General features: G+C 40.4%; 3 protein-coding genes across 13 annotated transcripts in view; 1 reads left to right on the top strand and 2 right to left on the bottom strand.

Annotated features, from left to right (window-relative positions):
• MYCBP2 (MYC binding protein 2) overlaps nucleotides 1-5,670 on the bottom strand; it is a 205,525-nt gene extending 199,855 nt beyond the window's left edge. For 10 of the 11 annotated variants that reach the window (XM_054701446.1, XM_054701447.1, XM_054701450.1 and 7 more), the window contains exon 1: nucleotides 5,161-5,462. In XM_054701446.1, coding sequence (XP_054557421.1) covers nucleotides 5,161-5,462 — 302 coding nt within the window. Of the gene's footprint in view, nucleotides 1-5,160 lie in introns of all 11 variants that reach the window. The other variant, XM_037528896.2, reaches the window with a different exon arrangement.
• Nucleotides 5,584-5,667, bottom strand: LOC129146878 (uncharacterized). The gene has a single exon (XM_054701454.1). The coding sequence runs from the start codon at nucleotides 5,665-5,667 to the stop codon at nucleotides 5,584-5,586; it is 84 nt and encodes a 27-aa protein (XP_054557429.1).
• Nucleotides 5,671-5,825: 155 nt separating the features above from the next.
• SCEL (sciellin) overlaps nucleotides 5,826-23,004 on the top strand; it is a 252,536-nt gene continuing 235,357 nt past the window's right edge. Inside the window, exon 1 of the mRNA XM_054701462.1 lies at nucleotides 5,826-5,971. The gene's annotated coding sequence lies outside the window, so the exon portion shown is untranslated. The remainder of the gene's footprint in view (nucleotides 5,972-23,004) is intronic.

The following is a 23,004-nucleotide window of genomic DNA, read 5'->3' as shown; positions in this document are numbered from 1 at the left end:
TTCTCGCTAAAAAAATGTTTAACCAAAACCTAATGAACCTTTAAAGCCTGACTTTTATTTCACTTCATCAGGAAATACAGTTAGATGACACAGATTAAGAATATGCAGGGCTCTGCATTTAAGGGACTAGATTAATATGACACTCTAGAGATGGCTAACTATTAGCGAAAGAAAACTGATGTGTGATGACCAGGGGTTTAGAGTAAAAGGAGGGAATAAACTGAAGAAACTTTTTGGAGTTCTAGAAATGTTCTATACTTGACAGTGCTCGTGTTTCTAGGTCTCTTCAAATGAACACTGAAGGAGGGCAAATTTATTATATATAAATTAAGTCTTGATTATCCTGATTCCACCTGAGTATTTAATGCTTTTAAATAAAAAAAGTGACACTAATCTGACTCTTCTGGATTTTTTAAGCAAATATTTTAAAATGCAATCATATTTATCTTCTTTTTAAGACCCAATGCAAGATTTTCTCTTAAGCCAGGAGATTAATTCATCTCATATTCTACCTACCAATATATCCACCAAGCAGTTTTTGTCTTAACATGTGTTTATACATGATTCCACAACTATAAGAGCTTCATGAAGCAAATTACTATCTACCCAAATACAGATATAAGTACACTGATTCAATCCCAGGTCTCCCCCTATAACACTCTTGAATAAGATCTCTTCATAGCTTAAAACTATCATTGTCTACTAAATAAAATACAATTCTTACCTTACTGTTTAAGCAGTTCTTATGGCCAAAGCCTCAATTTCCAGAATGAATTCCACCACTCTCCCTCATAATATCTACGTTCGAACTATAGTGCAATTCTTACTATTATCTACACACAGACTATTCCTTCTCACCTCTTGTTCTTTTGTGCCAGCCCAGAATGCCCCCTTTTATCAGAACTATACCTTCTTAGCCATTCCATTTAACTCTTGCAAGTATCTCCCTTTATATCTTTCACCCGTATCCAGACAATAAATTCAACTGTAGAAGCTCTTATAATCTATAGGATCAATAGTCAATATCAAAGTAATAATCCCTGAAGCCTTCGATGGATTAACTGACTGCTTAATCTTTTACAACTGAAATTTCATGAATCTGAAGGATGGGTTCAAATACCATTTCTACCAAGAAAGACATACAGCAGCTGAAGGAATTCAGTGGGTTTTGCTGAGAAGAAAAGCAAGTCCCATTCTAACCACAATCTCTGCTATTATTTCGACGTATGCTGTTCCACCACTTCATGACCCAGATACTTGTAATCCTCTTTATCTATTCCAGTCTATCAATTCCTTCCTAGAATCACTTTGCCTTTTACCATATGGTCAATCATTGCCACCAAAAACTTTTACTTTCATTTTTTTTTCTTTGACCTCTACTCACACCTCAGCCTTGAATCATTTCTCAACCAGCAGTTTTTCCATCTCTCATTTGAGTGTAAAAAATTATAATATGCTGACTGAAACTTTAAATATATGACTTTAATAATAATAATGCCACCAAGCACAAGAGCTAAAATTTAGTGAGTACTTACACCATCCAGGCAAGATCCTTTCAATAACCCTGTAAGATTATCCATAAAGCAACTGAAATGCTAATTAACTTGCCCAACTTAACAGAGGAAATGGCAGAACTGGATCTGGACTAAGGAGCTCTGCCCCCAGAGCAGATTGAGAGCCAAAAACAAACAAACAAACAAAAAGAAAAAAAAAAAAAAAAAAACACACAAAGCCTAAACTCAAATACAGACTACAGACTAGCAGCTGTCAGAGGAGGGGAGTCAAAAATGGATGAAGGTGGTCAAATGATACAAACCTCCAGTTTATAAAATAAGTCAGTCATGGGGATGCAATACATAGCATAGGAACTACAGTTAACAATATTGTGTATTTAGAAATTTCTAAGAAAATAGGTCTTAAAAGTTCATATCACAAAAAAATTATGTTAATTGTGTGGTGATGTATGTTAACTAGACATATTGTGATCATATGACAATATATGAATATCAAAACATATTACATTCCTGAAATTAATACATTATATGCCAATTTTACCTCAATTAAAAAAAAAATAACAAAACTTGAGATAGAGAAGTTATGTAATGTACCCAAGGTCACAAAGTTAAAAAGTAGAAGAGCCAGGATTTAAAACCACTTTAGCTTCAGAATGTAAGCTCTTAACCACTTCACTAAAATGCCATTAAAGTCACTGACTCTTTTAGGCCTCAATCCCTCAACTCTTCCACTGTGCCCATAAAACATGATCCACATTAATTCATTTAAGACTGACTGATAACTCACTCACCATCCTTTTGTTCCTTGAATATACCAAGCTTAGTCCCGCCTCAGTTCTTATATTTTCCTTAAAATATTCCTTCCCATCATGATTCAATTTAAATCAATTCCTAAACAGACCTTTTCTTGACCATCCTACCTAAAATAGTCCCCTCACTACAAATCATCTATCACATGAAATTTCCTTCATAGTTATTTATCACTATCTGAAATTATCAGTCGTTAATTTTTCCCCACTAGTGCAAAAGTGCCAACAGAATAGAAGCCTTGTCTATCTTGTTCACTGCTACATTTTCAACACCTGAAACTATGCCTGATACAATAGATGCTTACAGAAGGAGTGTCAAAAATCATGCTAAACACTGATATTATCAAAACAAATAGGGTTTAGTTCTTATCCTAAACAAACTCATCTTTCTATTTATAAATACTTGCCTCCAGTATACAATTATATTAAAATAAGATTAGCCCCTATTTTTTGTCAATGGTTAAGCTCTCCACCTATTACCTTAAACCTGTGCCTGAGATCTCCCTGTGGGCTCTCCCCATCAATTATCCCCTCACTCACTTCTTTAATTTCTCTTTAGCGACTTTCTGATTATTTCCCACCCACCCTTCCAGACTCATACATCCTGCATCTCCCTATTACCCCAACATCTATCATTGACTCTGCACCACATTTCTTTACTATGATCACTTCCTTAAAAGTCATCAGTAACCTGGAAAGTGTTCTCACTTTCTTCCATATTTTACACTGCTTAGGACTTTCAACCCTCTTTCTTCCCACTTGAAGTGCAACTGTGTCACATTTCTCTTAATTTTCTGACCTCTGTTTTCAGCTTTGTTCACTGTCTCCTTCCTCTCACTCCCTTTCAATGTGATGTTCATTAGACCTTGATTTTTGTGGGACTTCTTGAAGTACTGGAACTTTTCATTACTTTCTACTGCCAACTTGTGCAAAAATAACCAGACTAAAAATTTTATATATGTGTTTAATCTATATTAACTGTCTAAAACTGTTAACATAGTTCTAGATACACAGAAATGGTATTACACAAGTATCAGCAGAAAGTCAAAACAGGAATATACCAGTCATAAATCATTACGTAAGTATAAAAACAACACATAAACTCAAATTCTCGGAGAGAGGTTTGTAAAGATGTACCTACAGTGCTATATAATTTAGAGACACACAGTTCAAAAGCACAGGTAATTATCAGAACAATCTGTCTAATGAGGTTCTACACTATTTTAAAAAACATTAGCAGGAAATAAACTTGTGCTATTGTGGCCTTCTGTTTAGACAGCAAAAGGTAGTTACACACATTTTTATCCATATGGTAAAACTTCTCACATGCCCAATTCTGCAAACAATTAGAGACATATGAAGACTGAAGACTGGTTTACCCAGAAAAAAAGTTTGAACATAGCCCCATCTTTATAACTGCTGCAACGAGGAAAAGCCATAATACATACTGATAAAACTACAAATACCTGATTTACATCTAGTCCTTTTGATAATGGGAGAAAAAGATATCTGATTATTGCCCAAAAAAGCTGAAGATTCAATAAATACAGTAAAATCCTGGAGGGCTATGGGTACTTTGGTGGTGGGTATGTTAAGGAGATGGCACCTGAAGGGGGAGATCCTATACTTTCAAAATACTAACAATGATGTAAACCAATGGTAGTATTAAAAAAAAAAAATCTATTGAAAAAAGAAAAAAGTCCTACTATGCTTTCTCTACGAACTGCAAGAAGCTGTGAGATGAAAGCCAACTCCCAATTACCACTGTCAAAGTGAAGCTGGTGAAACAAGTCGATCACCACCCTACAGGGTATGTGGCATGTATGGGCATGGGAAAGAAGACAACAGAACCCTTGGCAAAAAAGACACCCACATTTAAAGAAAAAGAAAATGAAAGTGATTTAACTTCTTCCACCTCAAGGAAACTGAATGTGCAGTGGGGAAGAGATCTAGGAGCCACTCAAATTTTTGAAGTTGGTGGCAGCTGAACACTACACCAGTTGTAATATTTGAAGTTCTGCAGCTTTCCCTGTTCCCCTCCAAACCTCTTCTACTCTAAAGCCCTTAAGAGACAAGAGGAAATGAAACAGAAGATGAGGGAAACGGCTGATGGGACATCAAAACACAAAAGCATCCGCGTCTTGGAGGAGCAAAAGCTTCATTTATCAAAACACAGCCGCCCAAATTCTCTATGGACACCCTTCACGTACAACGCCAATCTCCACCTGCACGCCTTTTGCATAATCTCGTAAACGGAAACCCCAAACCTCATCCCACAGCCTACTCCCCCGACAGACGACACTATCCTTAATCTACACCACCACTCCCCTTAAGGACAGACAGATTTTTTTTTTTAAGGGAGGTGGAAAGTGTAGGCTGGACAGTCCTAGCAGGGGGAGAAGAGGGAGGGCGGGAGGGAGAAGGAGAAGGTGGGGATGAGAAATACGTGCAAACACCATTGCGGCAGAGACGCTGGAAAAGCCACAGCCCTCACGACTCCAGCCAATTCTCCGCGTGCATTACACCCTCACCCTCCCTCCTCCCTCCACAATACACACACAAGTGTCACGACCAAGCCACACCATCACCTTTTCTAGGATCACGCGCCCCTCTCACAGACGGACACACACACAGACACACACACACACAGAGCAGAACCTGCGACCACCGCACCCCGCAATCGCAGTGTCTCCACTCCCCGGCGGCGAGCGCTGGCCGAAAGGCGGCTCCACAACTACGTACACACACACACACACACACACACAGAGACACGCGCGCACACGCACACACGCGCGCGGCGGGCGCCCCGCGGCAGGGAAGGGCACCCCGAGACGCACCTGGAGGTCGGGTGTCCGGCGCCGCCGCCCCCCTGGTCCCTGTCACTGAGCGCCGCCGTGTAGATCCTCCGGTAGCGCTCGGCCAGGGCCCGGCCCGACAGCAGCAGCTGGTAGTGGCCCCGCGAGTCCGCGGCCGGCAGCCCCAGCCCCAGCCCCGCGGCCGCCGCGGAGCCCTCGGGAGCCGGCATGAACAGCGCCCCCGGCGCCGGGGCGGCGGAGACCGTGGCGGCCGGGAAGAAGCCGTCCCCGCCGGGCCGCGAGCCGGCGGCGGCGGGCGACGCGGTCGCCGCGCACATCATCATCCTCCGCGCCGCCGCCGCCGCCGCCTCGTCCCCGCGAGCCGCGAGGGCAGACACGCGCGCGCGCCCCCGGCCCTGCCCAACGACGCCGGCCCGGAGCGGCCTCGGGGCCCGCGGAGGGAGACTACAAAGACAGCGCCCGCCTGCGCCGCCGCCTTCTTCTCCTCCGCCCCCCCGCGCCGCCCTCGCCGCTACTGGGGCCGCTCATCTAACCCCGCCACGCCGGGAGTGTGAGAGGAGGCGGTGCCGCCGCGCCGCCGCCGCCACCGCTGCCACCGCCGGGGCTACCCGCAATGGGAAGCGGCCGGCCGCACTGGGCATGCGCCACCCCCCGCACATGCTCAGTAGCCGCGGCCCGCTCCCGCCCCACCCCCTCCTGCCACCACTCCCTCCGCCTCGGGCTCGGGGTGTGAGGCTGCCGGGGCCCGCGGGATCTGGAGTGAGTCCACTTCTCCGGGTTTTCCTGGCAGCTCGAGGAGGAGCGAGGGAGGCTGTCAAGTGCGGGCGAGCAGGTAATGCGGTGGGGTTCCCTGCAGATGGGAGAGCGGGAGCGTGGAAGTGAGAGGGAATGTGCCCGCCTCATACCTTTTCCCAAAATGGGTGCTGCCCCTACCTGCAGGTTTGCTGGGATGCTGCTGCTTCATTCAGAATTCAAGTCAGAGAAGGCCAGCCGAAGTCCCTTTGGGTTTGTTTTTTTTGTTTTTTTTTTGACATTGGGACATAAAGTGTGTTTAAAATAGCTTTTACTTGCAAAAGGCAGGAGTAATTTAGTGCCTTTTTTTTTCTCGGTGAAAGTAAAATTCACACATTGGCAAGTATTCACAAGCCAGAGTCATTGGTAAATTCTTGTTCTCAACATTGACCTCAGCGCTAAACACAATGATGTTTTCCTTAAATATTCTTTTGTTGACTCTTCACTCACCCTGAGTGCACTCTTACTCTTGACATGGTCACTGCATGGCTTATCTTTTCCTGCCCAGACTTGCTTGATTAAAGAACAGTCTTGAATATGATCTGGATCTATAATTGTGACTAAGGCTGTATAAGCCCTGAAATTGTCAGCTCTACCAAAGATCTTATCATTTTTTTTTATAAAAATGTGCATTTCCTGACTCCCCTCTTCCAAGCTATTCCACATACCGCCTCTGAGTAAATGCTCTAGAAAGATATGCACAAACCCATTTAGGTTGCTATTAAGTTTTATGGTTTTGACTGTCAAGTTTAAGTTTGCCTAATTCATAAGCCTGACAAAATCATTTGTAAGTCCTGTCATCTCCAATACTTATCCTTTAGATATATATTGAGAACCCTTACGTCTGTGCCACTTCTCTGAATCTACATCTCTTTAAAAAAAAAAGTCCTATTTAATGTTTTGAGGCTTATAAACTAGTGAGAAAATTAAATTAAGTCTAGCTTCGGAGGGGAGGAAGCACAGAAAAAGTATGCTTTATCTGGGACTTTAAATGATCTATGGATGCCCTTTTGACTTAAAAGGATAGTTAAGAATAGGGTAAAGGACAGACACAGGGAATCAGTATTTTATAACTGAGTAGCCTTGTTACACAGATTTTGGACTTGTTTCTGCTGTGGGATAAACTCCTTCAGAGATTTTGTGCTTGTGTCTTCTTCGGCCCCTAGTCTGGAACCTTGCACATAGTAGGTATTCAAGAAGTATTTGTTGGGCTAAATCCTTATCCTCATTCACTTATGAACTTCAGTGTTGAAAAGGCAGCCCCTCCCTCAACCCTGGAGTGAGAGCCTGACACAGTAATATGAGCTAAAGGCTGATGGAACTTGTGAAAGCTACAAGGGCTCACTACTGTTGCAAGAGCCAGTGAAGTAGCCAAAGGGCTCAGACAGATGTGGATTTGAATCTTGACTCTACTATAAGGGTTTATCTTTGTCCAAGTTTCATCCTCTGACCAGACTTGGAAATAATACTGCTTAAGATTGTGACTTTTAAAGCACCTATCATGTCCACCTTGGCACATGGCTTTTCACAACACAACGGTAACACACACAACAAATTCTGTGACTTTTCCAGCAGGACAGGAATGGTGTCTGTTCTCACATTACATTCCCAGCAACTGGATAGGCTCAGTCCTATCCAGGAGGAAAGTACTAAGCAGGAGGGAAATGGATATTGGCTGAATGAATGAATGCTCGCTGCCTACACAGAAAAATATCCCAAGTTCCTCTTCAGGGGATGGCATATGCAGTCATTGTCCATTTAAAGATCATATCAACTCCTCCCGCCCCTTCTTAATTTCCACCTCTGTCTTCACTACACCCTTCAGGCCCTTTCCAGTGCCTACAGGGCACACACAAAACCCGGGAACTGGATAATTTCCGAAGAAACCCGTTGTCATGAGCAGCCCAACTAGGCGTGCGCAGAATCACACACATGCTCATTTAGGTATCTGAGGGTGGCGTTCTGTTGCGGTTGGCAGCGTTTCCTTCCACGGCAGCGGCAGCAGCCGCTCTACTCTAAATTGATAGCCTATGCAGCGTTTTTTCTCCTCCTCTTCCTGCCTCCGCACTGAGTGCTTCTTGGTCACTGCCCCTGCCACAGCTGCTGCAGCTGGATACCCGGGAAGCTCTCGTGGGGAGTGGGTTGGGGGGCGCGTGCCAGGAAGGAAAGGACGTTTGGAGTCACCCTTAATTCCACTGTCAGAAGGACATAAAAGGGAGGGTGGTCCCCAAGGCAAGTCGCGACGCTTACCTGAACCCTAGCTGCAAATGGGAGATGGGGGTTTCTTGCCTAGTGCAAAGCAATTGTCTCCTGCTACCAACCCAGTGCGCAGGGCTACTTAGGATGCGTTTGCAGTGAGATGGAAGAACTCCAGTGATTTAAGGAAATGTGCAGAATGAAAGAATATAGAGGGGTTTGCTGTTGATTTTCCATCCACACTGAGCGGGGCTCCTATCCTTTCCGCGCTGCCATCTTAGCTGTATCTCCTGCCGGCTGGGCGTGTGTGTGCATATGTGGTAGGAGAGCAGGCTGGAGGGGTGGGAGAGAGTGGAGGTTACACTGTGGTTGGGTGTCAGGATTGACTAGACAGGAATGCAGGACACATTAGCACTCAAAGAATAACACGGAATCACTGCAAATTCTGACTTTGCCCATTTTATTAGTGAAACACCCGCGAAATAGATTTTAGTCTTTGTGGTTGCTAGGCTCATTTCTCCAAAGCATCACCTAGCCACGATCCTGTAAGACTATAGTTTCATCTTTCATCCTATGACAACTGATACTGTAGCTCTTTTCTACTTGAAATGGCAAGCATGGAACTACAATTTTCTGAATTCTTACCAGATTTACATTTTATCTATTCAGGAGCTTTATGGGCTTTTTTTTTTTTTTTTTTTTTTTTTTTAAGGAAGCTCTCACTGCTGTTGTAAATAGCAAGGCAGCAACCTTAAAGTTTATGTAAGAAGATAGATTGATATTGTTAGTTTCATTTAAAAGGTTGGTATTGTGCTGGTGCTACAAGATCACAAACATAGGGAGCATGTAGATTAATAGGGAATATCAAGACTGCTGAAAACGCTGTGGTGCAGACAAGAGTCTTGTTTCTTGAATTTGTATAATAATGTGTTGGAGCATTTGAAAGCAAAATTGGTAGCTAAGAGCGTTTTAAAACAAGCCAGGTAGCTGAGAACAATTTTAGGGGAAAAAAAATGTTAAGACTGAAGAATGCAGAAATGCTTTTCTTTTTTGTAACTTTCTTTTAAAATCATAGGGTTCTGCATTCTTTTCAAATATGACCATATTGAACTTTAAAGTGAAAGGTATTTCATATAACATAGTACTCCAAAGTGAATAGAAAAAGTCAACATGGCAATTGAAATTCTTTTAAACCAAAATTACATATGGGATCCCATAAATATCTTGACTCTTTGCTTTAACAGCTGTATTTTCAGAGCCTTGGAAGATTCAGTACTTTGAAGGCACAGAGTTAATGCTTTTCCCTTTTAGTCTAAGTTATGTATAGACATTTCATCCCTGAAAGATTAATCTAAAATATGTATTAGTGAGGATATTCTTTGAAGTGTATAAATGCAATGACATTTGAATGCAAATCACGTCTTGAAAAAAAAGTCATTGTTATGCATTTTAGGCCAGAGGAAGCTTTCAGAACTGATAGACAAAGTCAGATAAAGTATAACTCCTTGAAAGAGAATAATCTAATAATCACAATTTAACCTTAAAAACATCAGTAGAGTCCTGTACTCCATTCTTGTATAAATAAATAAATCTTTAAAAAAAATCAGTAGAGTTTATAAATTATTAGATTGGTCTTTATTACTAAGGATAAATAGTTTAATAATTAAGTCATATTTTCTATTAAAATTCTTACATAGACTAGCAATTTTATCATATTTCAAAAGTTTCCTTGAAATATGTTTTTCCTAAAAGAATTTTTTTTTTATAAAATTCAACTTTATTTATTTTTTTTAAAGATTTACTTATTTATTTATATAAGCACTGGGTACAGTCAGAAGCGTGGGAGGGTGAGGGAATTCACCAGAGCCAGAGTGGGGAGCAGAACAGACAGACCAATGAAATACACTGCTGAGGGGAAAAGCGGGTGCAGCAGGAGAGGTCTGTGCGCCATGTGGGACCTTCATGGGCAGCTGGGGATTGAACCAGCGCTGCAGAGGCTGCGGGCAGCTTCGCAGCCCAGCGCTCAACCGCTGTGCCACCAGAGGAGGCCCCTAAAAGAATTCTTGACTAACCCAGATGTCAGGCGATGTCTCAAAAATGTTCTACACTGATTAAACTAAGCATGATCTTATATTAAGGACATTTAACCTCTTTCACGCCAAGTTTTTAAGTCAGTAAAGTGAGAGTAATAATAGCAACTACTTTAGATTCTTTGAGGATTGAACTGAATAAGATGTATGAAGTACTTGCTTAGTACATTATCCGGCAGGCAATAACTATTAGTGTTAATCTAATGTGTGGTCCCTTAGTTGAGGTGTTTCCCAATCTTGTGTAGAGGAAGTAAAAACAAATAATTACACAATTTGAGTTATAAAAATCCATTTAGATTCAGAAGTTTGTTTTCAACATATTATCCAGAAATATAGATTTAACTATAGCTTGATTTGCCAAGAACAGAATCCAGAGACCATACTTATTTCCAGAGACCATACATGTTTCCAACCATGCTCTTGGATATATTAATACATAATACATATTGTTTCTTTTCACAAATTGAGTGACTCTTTGGAATTTTAACCACGACATTTTGACCTAACAGTCAAACTAGATTACATTTTTTTTTTTCCCAAATGGCTGTTGACTGTGTTATAATTGTAGGGTCAAAAAATTATAAATCATCTCTGGCTTACATTTTCTGTTAACTTATCTATAATTAACATCAAGCCTTGGCCCCACTTCTTTCAACTTCCTGTTATGATCAATATTTTTACATTTATATTTTGAAAGTAAAAAAGGTGTCAGTGTACTACTTTTTCATAAGTTACTCTCTTGACAATAGTTTGCCTCTCTTTTGTGATCATGTTTATCTTCAAACTGGACTAGAAGCTATTTAAAACATTTTTAGAGCATATAATTCATGAAAAATCACTCATCCTTTTCCTAGGTTAATTTGTGGTGAGTGACAGTATTTTCTAGTTTAGACAAAATCATCCATATGGGTCAGATGTTGGGAAGTAGGCTAAGAATGTGATGAAGCCAAGACAATTCTGCCTGCAGAGAAAATCTGTGACTTCTGTTAAAGATACTCCTAACACCCACCTTTATGTGCGGATGCATGCCAGTAATTTGCTTATTTTCTGGAGCCCATTCCACCCTATTTCCCTACTCTACTCTGTACAACAAAGGAATGGTCCTGCAAACTGATTTTTTAGGCTCCCTTGACAGCCTGCGTGGTGAGATGGGTGATTGGAAAGTAGGAAGAGGGGGAGAAACTTGCCTCCCTTTACCCCCTGCCTCTCTTAATGCTTTGGTAACATCTCCCTTGTGGTCAGCTCCTGCTGGACAGATTCTTCCATGATGCAGTTCCTGTCAGGTAACCTCTGCTGGGGAACCAGTTTTCACTGGGCAGCCCCAGCTACAAGATCCTGGTAAAAGCCCCTGCTTTGCTCTCTTCAGTCCTAAGTGTCTTCCTGCTGATAATTATCCTTAAGATATTTCTGTGCCTAGTTTGGCTTTACAGATCCTTGACTACCATTACAATTATTTCCCTCTGTTAATGACCTGCCATGTACTTGTGATTTCCTGTTTGGACCCTGAATGATACCGATAGCCTGCCATCTAATAATAGGCCTGATTTCACTTCTCATCCAAAGGGTGGCATTTTATCTTCTCGTATCTGCTCTTTTAAGTTTGTGGATCTGACCTCAATCAGCAAAACAGAAGCCTACGCTGAAAACAGTTTTGGTTAACGCATCTGCACCAATCTCAAATTCTCTGCTCGCTTGCCTGCCTCTACTCTAAAAACTTGAAAAAGTAAAATAATCTCTTTGTGAGCCTCTCCTGCAGCTAGATTTGGCTTTAGGATACAGTTCATTTCAGCAAGGTGAAAGGAAGCCAGGTGGTACTGCTTCTGTTTCTCTGTCCCTTCCCTCCTCCGAGATTGACAGGATGGTTGACCTTTGTAGTGATAAGAGGAGGTCTGAGATAAAGACACTGAGCATCACTGACATTGGCCTTGACCTTGTAGAGCTATTAACAAAGTTTCCAACTTATTTTGTGCAAGAAAAAAAACAAACTCCAAATTGTCTCAGCTACTGCTAAGGAAATATTTTATTTGTAGCTAAAAATATTTCTACCAGATAAATCAACTCCAACATCTTTTCAGAGTGTACTTGCATCTAACATGTTTAAGTAGTCTGACTGACAAAAGAAATATTTACGAAAATGATCAAAACCATAAAAATTTGTTCCTAAATGTTCTTGATTTACTCAAATCAAAAAGTTTATATTCATTGCATAGGTGATATATTTCCTGCATTCCAGTTGCCATCTCTGAGTCTGTTTCCCAGGGAACCCATCTTGTTTCAAATGGTATAGGGAGTGGTCTGAAGAAGCAGACCCTAAAATGGGGACTGGAGCTGGGTCTTCTATTGGAGAAGTGGCAATGAGGATCCTACCTGTGTTGGACAATTTCTAAAGTGTCCCCATATCTCTATCTCCTTTTATCTCTACCCTAATATAAATCTCTCTCCTTGTGGATAGGTAGAGCCTGAAAATTCCTTCTAGCCATTAGAATACAGCAAAAGTGACAGGACCTACATGATTACACATACATGAATGAGTCACATAATGTCATACTCTTTATCTTCCTGGGACTCTGTCTTTCTTGCTGACTTTGAAGAAGAAAGCTGCCATGATATGAGCCACTATATGGAAATATCACACAGCAAAGAGCTGACTGACCATCAACAAAGACTGAGTCCCTTAATCCAGCAGTCTGTAAGGAATTGAATTCTGCCAAAAACCACATGAATTTAGTAGTTCCATTCCCAGATAAGTCTTGTGACACTGTAGCCCAGCTGACATCTTGATTGAAGCCTTGCAAGGTGAGCGTTATACTGGAAACCATGCCCTGTCTTCAAATGTGCAGAAACTGACAGATAATAAACATGAGGTTGGAAGCCACTAAGTCTGTGGTAACACCATTATACAGCAATAGAAAACTTATAGACCATCGCTGATGCCAGATGGAGCACTGATCTCCCCGATGTGTGATGCGTGGAACTGTGTAATTGCTGACACGTTCACTGGAGATGAACTAAGATGGGATACCTGCAGATGGGAATGCACTAGCAGGTGCAAACACTCAAGCTGTGAGAGGTTCAAAGAAAGTGTTTATTATAAAGACAATGGAACTAGATCACTTTTGCTTAGTGTCATAGATGCACTCGACAAAGACAATGAAATGCTGAATTAGGGGCCTAATGGTCCAGGCATACAAGCATCCCTTATGAAGCAAAAGATAAATTATCACATCTCACACTTCTACCGCAAAGAAGGAGGGACAGCACCTGCTAGGCTTCTCTGGGTTCTGCAGGCATAATATTTACTTGAAAGTATCACTCTGACACATTTCCTGAATGACACAGATCACTACCAGCTTTAAGAGATGCCCAAAGCAGGAAAGGGCTCTATATAATCTCTTAAATGTGGGGAAAGCAGTTCTGTTCTTTGGCCGTATAACATGAGAGCCCATGATACCAGATGTGTTATGGTGGGGGGAGATACTATGGCACGAATGGCAAGATTCACTGGAAAAATCACAAAGGAAAGACCAAGGGTTCTGGAGCAAAGGACAAAATTTTAGTATATATTATTGAAAAATGGTTCCTGGTCGGCTCTTTGGTCCCTGACAGAGACAAAACACCCTACTGTGAAATGTCAAATTGCTAGAACTGTCCATTAGGAGCTGCATTTCATCAGACCTACCAGCTCACAAGTTCTAGGAGGCCCAGCATAAGCCTACAGTAAAGTGGAAGTGAACTACCCATGACTGGGCCAGAGGAGGGCCAAAGCTCAAGTAAGATGCATGAGTGTGTGTCCAGACTCCTATGTCATAGCCATTTACACACTGTTACCTGGCTCTAAGTTCAAACATAAGCCTGCATAGGAGTGGGTCAATCCCTGATAACTGACTAGAAGAGGAGGAAAAACACTGAGCTTTGTTCAAGCAAAGGCTGAAGTGAACTGCTGTTACACTATGATCTGACAGTGATGAAGCAGAATCATTCTAGTGGTTAAACTGTATTCAGTGCAACTTCAGGCATTATACATGGTCACATGGTCATCTATTTTACACATAAATAGAAATGGCCTGAAGTAAAAATATTTAAGAGCCATGGGTAAGTGGCAGGTAACTTTGCTATTTCTACCTGGGAGTAGAAAGATTGGAGGTTGGGGGAGTTGAAAGGAAGCCTATGGAAGAGGCAGGTGAAAGGGACTATGGGAGTAGGCACAAAGCGTGACTATCTTTGACTCACAAGGTGATGCCCGTCAGAGAATATTCTACCTTGAAAGAGATCATGGTAAATTACCATGTAGACAGGATGATTCCACCAGTCGATAGCAGCTCTTTTCTGTCCCCCCAGAGGAGAATTCAGTGGCACCTATACAGAGTAGCTATAGTATGGAGATAGGGACTTGCATGGTGGCAAGAATGGAGGTTATATATGGGCCTTACAGTGAGAACTATTAACAATGTCAGTCTAGCTACTATGACTGCAGAATGTACAAGCTGCCACAGGAGAGAACAAAAGTAAGCCACCAATATAGCACAATCAAGGAGACCACCATCTACTTGCTGCATAGTTGATAACATTCTCCATGAAAGTTTCAGTGATTCAACTTGTGTGGGATTGATATCTATCCTGTTATGGATTTGTCTTCCCTTCTCACATTGCGCAAACAATTTATCTGAAGGTTTGCAGAGTTCTGTGTCATAGGTATGAGATCCTAAGAAGCATTGCTTCAAGCCAAGGGCCCCACTTTATAGTAAATGATATATGGCATAAATACATGTCTGTGGTGCACTGCATAATGACCCTTCTCCAAAACTTTCCACATTGTAATCTCCTGAACCTATGAATAGATTGCCTTACATGGCAAAGGAGGCCTTGCAGGTGCGATTAAGTTAAAGATCTTCAAATGAGGAGATGAGCCTGGATTATCTGGGTGGGCCCAGTTTAATCACAAGCATTCTTAGAAGATTGAGGAAGAGAATCAAAGAAAGCAATATGGTAACAGAAGTAAAGTCAAAGATGATATGTTAACAGAAATGGAGAGATTTGAAGATGTTATACTGCTGGCGTATTAGAAAGGCCCATGAGCCAAGAGATACAGATGACCTCTAAAACTAGAAAAAACAGGAAAGTAATTTTTTCATAGAGTCTCCAGAAGAATATAGCATGTCAACGCCTTGATTTTAGGACTTCTGACTACCAGAAATATAAGATGGTAAATTTGGTTTGTTTTAACCCAGTTTGTTACAGCATTAAGAAGAAATTAACACAATGTCCACTGAATTCATTTATCCTATCTTCTTATAAAATGCCACCTAAAACCGGCTGTTGATAGAGTTGAAAATGAAGTTGGAACACAAACTACACAGAACACATTTTAAGTTAATAGTCAATTAAGAGAAATTCAAAATAATTGAAGTTACTTGAAATAAGTGTTCTTATGCAGTGCAGTTCATAATAACACACATTAAGTATCTATTACCTGTAAGATAGTACATGAAAATATGAAGTATCCTAATGTAGGGGCAGAAGGGCACAGTGCAGGTTTTCTATGACCTGAGCAGATGGGGTAAGGAGGAGTGTCCTGGAGCAGACTTTTATTGGGATTCACCAGGTACACAGCAGGCAGTGATGCGGGGGCAGAGGGAAGACAGCAGGTGGGGGCAAGAGGCTGGCAGGCCTCTCAGGCCCCAGCAAGTCTTCACTCTTTCTGGGCTCTCTGGTCTTCTCTCATGGTCTCTGCTTCTGTTTTGCTCTCGCTTGTTTGTTCTGCTGTTCCGCTGGCATCCCTGTGACACCACCCTTATAAGTCCAGTCTCTCGGCCCAGGTGTACCCACCCACGTACGCCCACACCCTACTCCAGATGCCTGCCATCAAGCATGCATTCAGGACCACAGGTTTCCATCATCAATCCTAATAGTGGGAGAGCAGAAAAACCTGCTATTTTATTTACCCTACACCTAATTAGCAAGACTTAAGATCTACTCTAGTTTACCTGTATCATAAAGTTTACAAATATTCTTTAATAATGTACCTACTATATCAGAACTATAATATATGAATATAATCTTAAAATAAATGGACAGCCAAGCATAAAAAAATTAACGACTGGCCTCCCCAGTGGCACAGCGGGCTGAGCGCAGCGCTGTGAAGCTGTCCGCAGCCTCTGCAGCAGGTCCGATTCCCGGCTGGCCAGGAAGATACCCACATGGCGTGGCAGACCTCTCCTGTCTCTCGCCCGCTGCTCCCCTCAGCAGTGTTTTCAGTCTGTCTGCCTGTTCTGCACCCCGCTCTGTCTCTGGTGAATTCTCTCACCCTCCCATGCCTCTGGCCGGTACCCCAGTTCTTGTATAAATAAATAAATCTTAAAAAAATATATAAACAACTATTACATGGTGCTGTATCCCTAATGGGTAGAATAAATAAATTCAAGAACTCGTAGTGGAAGTAGTGGTGATCCTGCTTCTAGCTACCCCTTAGGAAATATGGACTTTCTGTCCTGGTCTAGAGCTCCTGGATCTCAAAGGTCCTCTTCAGAGGACCCACTGAAGAACAGTGCCATTGGACTTTAAGTCCTGGTTGATCTCAGTCCAAGAGGTCAACAGACCAAAAAAAGGAGTACCTATCCTCATAGGAGTAGCTGATCCTTATCATAAGTAAATAGGGCTGCTATTACATATCAGAAGAGTATGTCTAACACTTAGGTGAGTCATGGTTGTGTCTCTTGGTATTTCTTACACAGTTTTGATGTACAGTTCTCTTGGCCTGGAAAGAACATAGTCCAGGGACTCCAATCTTTCAGGTATGAGGTTTTACATGACCCTACGAGGCTTACCTATACTAGCAGAGGTTGTAGCTGAAGGTGAAGGCAATCTAGGGCAGGCGTAAAAAGGGTCATTACGGTGCTCGCTTCGGCAGCACATATATTAAAAAAGGGTCATTATGAATTTTAGTTATAGTATTGAGATGAGCTGTGACAACAAATCTTCCTCTTTTAATTCTCTGAAGAAATAAAAAAGCACCTAGAATACTGGGTACAGGGTGAATTCATGAGAAGCAAACGAGTCTAAGCAATACTAGGGGTAGAGTGTAAAGGATACATTAGTGTCAGGCCCTGATTGATTATCCCTTCAGGATTGAGTCACTTATCTCCCAGCTGTCAGAAGTGTTGGCTGCTGACCGTCCACACCTGAGCCCTTTCTGAGAGTTGTTCTCCATGGAAGATTGCTGTTTGGCTTAGGATCATGCACTCTCCCTGAGGTTTGGTTTGCTTCAAATGACTTAATATTGCAGTAGTATAAGGGCCTAGCCCCATTGCCTTAAAATGGGGACAACTCTAAAGTCCATCCCAATTCTAGAACTCCGTGGATTTGGCTGATGCTTCTTAGCTGGTCCTCAGTTTAACTTTTCTCTCTACCTTATCCTGTTTCCCTCACTTCTTATGTTTTTTTTTTTCTAAGTGTACTCGCTATATAAACTTTCTGCAAGTAAGTTGTCTCACACCTGATTTTCTGGAGATCTTAAACTAAGACAATTACTATGATCAAAAGGCATAAAAATGTGTCATTGTATTTGCTTAAAATATTAAGGGTATTATTTGTAACATCATGCCATGTTCCAAATTTTATTTTATAATTTTTTTTTTTTGGTGGGACCCTCGCTGGTGGCCGGGGATCAAACTGGCGCTGCAGAGGCTGCGGGCAGCCTCGCAACCCAGCGCTCAACTGCTATGCCACCAGAGGAGGCCCTATTTTATTATTTAAGTACTCAGAAAAATAATTTCTTACAACTAAAAATAACTTGTTCTTTTCCTTTTCAGTAGTGAAAATTATATAGTTGATCATGACTCTCTTTACATTTGGCTACTAAGGAACAGAACAAATTTGGTAGTTGCTCCAGTTCTTTCTCTCCCATAATCTGAAAAAATCATAAAAACGCTTTGTAACAATTGGAAGCCAAAAAAAAAATCTTTATTACAGTAATTGTCAAGTGAGAAGACAGAACTTAATGTAAAGCCAAGAAGCTCTCTTCTCTGAACCCCAGATATTAGTAGTTTGAGCCCCCTATTCACCTTAAGACTTGCAGGCCAGTGCTCCTTGCCCTATAGGGAAAAGATTGGATGCTTTCTGAAGAAAGGAGGAGAGACGAGGGATAATTGCACAATTTCTGCTTCCTAACTCAACAGTGAGATACAGCACTGCATCTCCCCTGGTCGTCCATCTTCTGTTACTGTTGCTCTTACTGATAAATAGATGCTGTACCAAATAAACAAAGGATACCAGTTATTAATGTGCTTCAGTTTGCCCCATTGAGGCCTCAACTAAGGCAGTCAGGATAGAAGGGAAAGGCCCTTCAAACTGTAGGACACACAGGAGGAAGTGACTGATCTAATATGACTGCCATGTTTTGGGTGGATAGTGGTGTCATTAACTGGAATGGGTAACATAAGAAAAGGAGACTGTTTCAGGACAGGAAATGAAGATCGCTATTTATCTTCTCTAATCTATTTCTTGCTCTCAAAATAATTTGAGAATGTTTTAGACAACAGGATCACTCACCCATGTGTACCATCCCTCTGCCTTTGATTTCTGGCTGATTCCAGTCAATACTCTAAACAGCTCTTGCCTTTAAAAACTATATTATATGCAATGAAGTATCTAACAATAAAAAGGAATACATGCTATAACATGGAAGAACCTTGAAAATATTATGCTAAATGAAAGAAGGGAGACACAAGAGGCTATATATTGCTTGGTTTCATTCATATGAAGAATAGGCAAATCCATTGAAATAGAAAGTAGAATGGTGGTTGCCAGTGATTGGGAAGTGAGGGATAGGGAGGGACTATTTAATGGGTGTGGAACTTTTTGTGGGAAGATGTGATGAAATCATACTATAATTTGATAGTGTGAATAATTATAGAATTGTGTGAATACACTAACAACCACTGAATTGTATACTTTAAAAGGATGAATTTTGTGTTATATAAATTTTATTTCAATAAAACTTATTTTAAAAATCTGTTTAAAATCCTTCAGTGAGTATTAGAGTAATTAAAGTTAGTTGCCATAATAGACAGTAACTTGTGAACTACTTATTCTCTTTACTCCCAGAACCACTCTCCTCCCTTGGCAGAACTGCTTTGTGGCCCAAGAGGCCAACTCCTGTGCACTGAGACATCACCTGGGCTCCCTGGAGGCTGCATTCTGATTGTGTGTGGCCAATGGGGAAACCCTCTCAGGGGATTAAAGGACAGGTGCAGGTCAGGAGTTTTTTTCTCTCCCTGCCCCATTTTCTGGCAATGGCTGTGTCCCTTTGTGATTAGCCTTGCTGTTGGGCAGCCCCTGTCCTCTTTGGCACCAGCTCTCAGAGACTTTCTTTGCCCTTTATTTCCAGGGGTGCTGACATTTTCCTGCCTCCCATGTTCTTCCCTTACCCTGTCCACACCTCTGAAAAGATTGCCTTCATTTAAGTCTCTTCACTTAAACCATTCGGAGTGCTTTGCTTCCCAGTAGAATTCTGGACATTGATACTGTGACTTAACACACCTGATCCAAGTCATATAGCCCTCTTTAATCTTGAAATTTTGCTATCTGCATCAAAAGCCTCCAATACAAGGCAGGAAAAAAATGACTTGGAAGACTGCAGGGGATGCTATCAAGGGCCAGATCTGCAAGTGATTTATATTTTTACCACCACATCCATGGCCCAGAAAAGTCACAGGGCTCCAAGCTAAGTGTTCGAGAGGCTGGGATTGTGGTGTGGTGAATATATGACATTATCTCTGGCTAATAACAAAAAATTGCCTTCAAGTTTAGACAAACCCTTTAACAAGGCATATATGCCACACCTCCATCCTGTCTCAGCTTACTTTGTTACCTTTATGGCTGCTACTACCTTGACTTTGCACAAACTCTTTCTTCTACCTGAGCTTCTATTCTTCCTCTTTCCACCTGGCTAACTTCAGCTCAGTAATTAACTCTTCCAAGAACGTTATCCTAATCCTGCCTAAAGCTAATTTAACTATTGGTTCTCTGTATTGCAATAGTGCCAGAAAACCATCTCCATTATGACATTTATCATTCTGTGTTATAATTTCATTCATTTCTCTATCTTGCCACTTGAGTTTTTTTGGAGGCATGTATGCTATTTCGTTTCTATTTTTCACAGTGTCTACCACTGTGGTCACTATATACAAATGATTATTTTAGTTAGTTCTCAACTGAGTCAATGCCATCCCCCGAGAGAGTATTTAAAAAAATTGTGGAAATGTTTTTGGTTGTCATAATAACCAGGAAACACTACTGACATTTAGAGTTGAGGCTAGAAATAATAAACATCCTGCAGTATATAGGGCAGTCCCTCATGATGAAAAACTATTCTTGTCTTATAATACGTAAGCCTTACGTCCCACTACATTTTAAATACATGAAAAATGTGGTTATTTAGGTCTGAACTTAGATTTCAATTCAGTTTTTCATATAAGTGTTTTTTTTTTGTCTATAGCTATATAATAAAACAACCCAAAATTTAGAGGCTTAACAAGTTTATTATTTCTTAGGATCCCATGGGTAAATTAACTCAACAAGACAGTTTTATTCTTCGTGATACAGACTATTGCCGCAGTCCTGGGTTTGACCAACCTAGCTTAAATATTCAAGATGACTCACTCATACTGCTGGCTCTTAAAATGGAATTTGTCTGGAGTTGTCAATTAAAGTACCTCAGACCTCCTTCATATGGATTCTCCACTTGGCTTAGGATTTTCATGATATGACTAGGTTTCAAAAGGTGAGAAGTGGAGATTGCCAGTCATCTTTAGGCTTGGTCTTAAAAGTCCCAGAAGAGCACTTGGGCTACTTTCTATTGGTCAAGGCCAGCCCGGACTTAAGGTGAAGACAAATAAACTCCACCCTTCATATGAGAGGCAGCTTGCCTATATAGGAAGGAGAATAATATTGAAAATCATCTTTGAAGAGTAGTTTCCTCAGACACTAAAAGACTTTTGTTCCATTTTAAGAATTTTCAGAAATAAAGCAAAGGGATAAACCAAAAGATATATGACTTTTGTTTAGTTGGAATTTTATTGATTGTATTTGAGCTACCAGTATAGCATGACTGCATCACTCTGTCTGTTGTCACATTCACGGTGAGTCAATGTTTTGATTGAAGTGTCTGATTAATTCTTTGTTTTCTTGCCAAAATATTTGTAGATATACATATATGTATATATTTTTTGTTTTTAATTTGTAACATATATTTTAAAAGGTTAAATAATTATATTTTATGTAATAACATATTAAAATGTTTATTAAATACATTTTACATAACTTGCATGTGTTTATATGCAAGTATATCACCAAAATATTTATAGATAGGATAGTCAGACAAAAACTTTTTCTTTTGTTTTCCCTTGTATTAAGGCATCGTGGTGTTTTTGTTACACATAAAGGTTATATTATTATTTAATTACTATCAGATAGTAAAGAAGCTGTCACACAATATTTGCCATAAGGAGGGGGTGTAGCAGCAGAGTTGAAAATCATTGATCTGGGTGAAATGACCTGATACTTTTGTCATTTCCATTGGTTTCCATGTTTGCCCACTTGCTTATTTATCTACTTTGATTTATATATTTTTTAATCTCAAGTTATGTGTTATGGACACAAATGAACTCAAATCTTTACGTGGGGAATATAAGTAAAGGAATAAATTAATAAGTATCGAGTTGGTGTTCTTCCCAAATATTAAAATTTGTAATTCTGGTAGAATATGTATTATTTATCTTCAAAACTGATTTTCCTTCCACAGAAGTAGGTTGTTGTATTTTCTAGCTTGTACCAAGTTAATAAGAATGTTTAGATATGTGTCATATCAACACTATTATATTTTATTGGTATACCTTATTATGAATAGTTTCTTGATTTATCTACAACATAATCATTTTTTGAATAACATTGAAATAATACATAACTGTTTAGATTTTTGACATTGCAAAGTGCTTCATCTCATATTAAGATGCCCTTAAGGAAATAAATTATAATAGACATTTTAGTGAAACCAGCTTATATACAAATGTACTTATCCTATAGCTTTCCTTAATGCATTAGGTTGAAAAAATATTGCACTTAGAATATATTTACCAATAAATTCTGTGAAGTAGTAAACACTTATAATTTGTTTCTTTGACATCCTAATGCTTCTCTAAGTATAATACATTACTCTATAGTCAAGGATTTGTTTTCTGATATTTATAATTTCATGCCAAAATATATAGATTGGTCTTTGATTATTAAAATTATCAGCCTTTCCCACAATATGATTTTTAAAACAAAGTAGACAAATCTAAAAATCAAATAATTCATTTAATATACTTTTCTGATAAATGCTACCCTTCTGGTCTAGTAGAAAGGTCTGGTTTCCTGTGTCTGACTGGCTGACTTTGCCATCGTGATTTGGTAGACACAGGCTATCTGGCTTGTCTAGTAGATAGATGCTTCTTTCCTGTAGTAGTCAGAATGCTGCTCTTCCAGGCTGGTAGAACAATGAGGAAGCAAGATTTGAATCTAACAGTCTTATAAAATCATCATTTAGCTATACCCAGCAAACAGAGTAAGTGATTTTCTAATAGATATCACTGGCATATGATGTGTATGGCCCCTGAGAAGTGTAATAGAAAGGATGTAATTGCCTTTGCTACAATAGGCTCAAGTAAACATTACCTATTTTCTTTCTTAAACTATTTCAAGGAGGGGAAGAGAAATCTGCCTTTGCATTAAGCTTTATCACATGAAACTA

This window comes from Talpa occidentalis, unplaced genomic scaffold, assembly GCF_014898055.3.
Source record: "Talpa occidentalis isolate TD23 unplaced genomic scaffold, MPIMG_talOcc4v2.1 talOcc4.5, whole genome shotgun sequence".
NCBI lineage: Eukaryota > Metazoa > Chordata > Mammalia > Eulipotyphla > Talpidae > Talpa > Talpa occidentalis.
This window is presented reverse-complemented; position numbering and strand designations above follow the sequence as displayed.

Bases quoted from the DNA above. Each gene is read 5' to 3' on its own strand.
- LOC129146878 (XM_054701454.1), bottom strand. From the start codon at position 5,667: ATGAGCGGCCCCAGTAGCGGCGAGGGCGGCGCGGGGGGGCGGAGGAGA.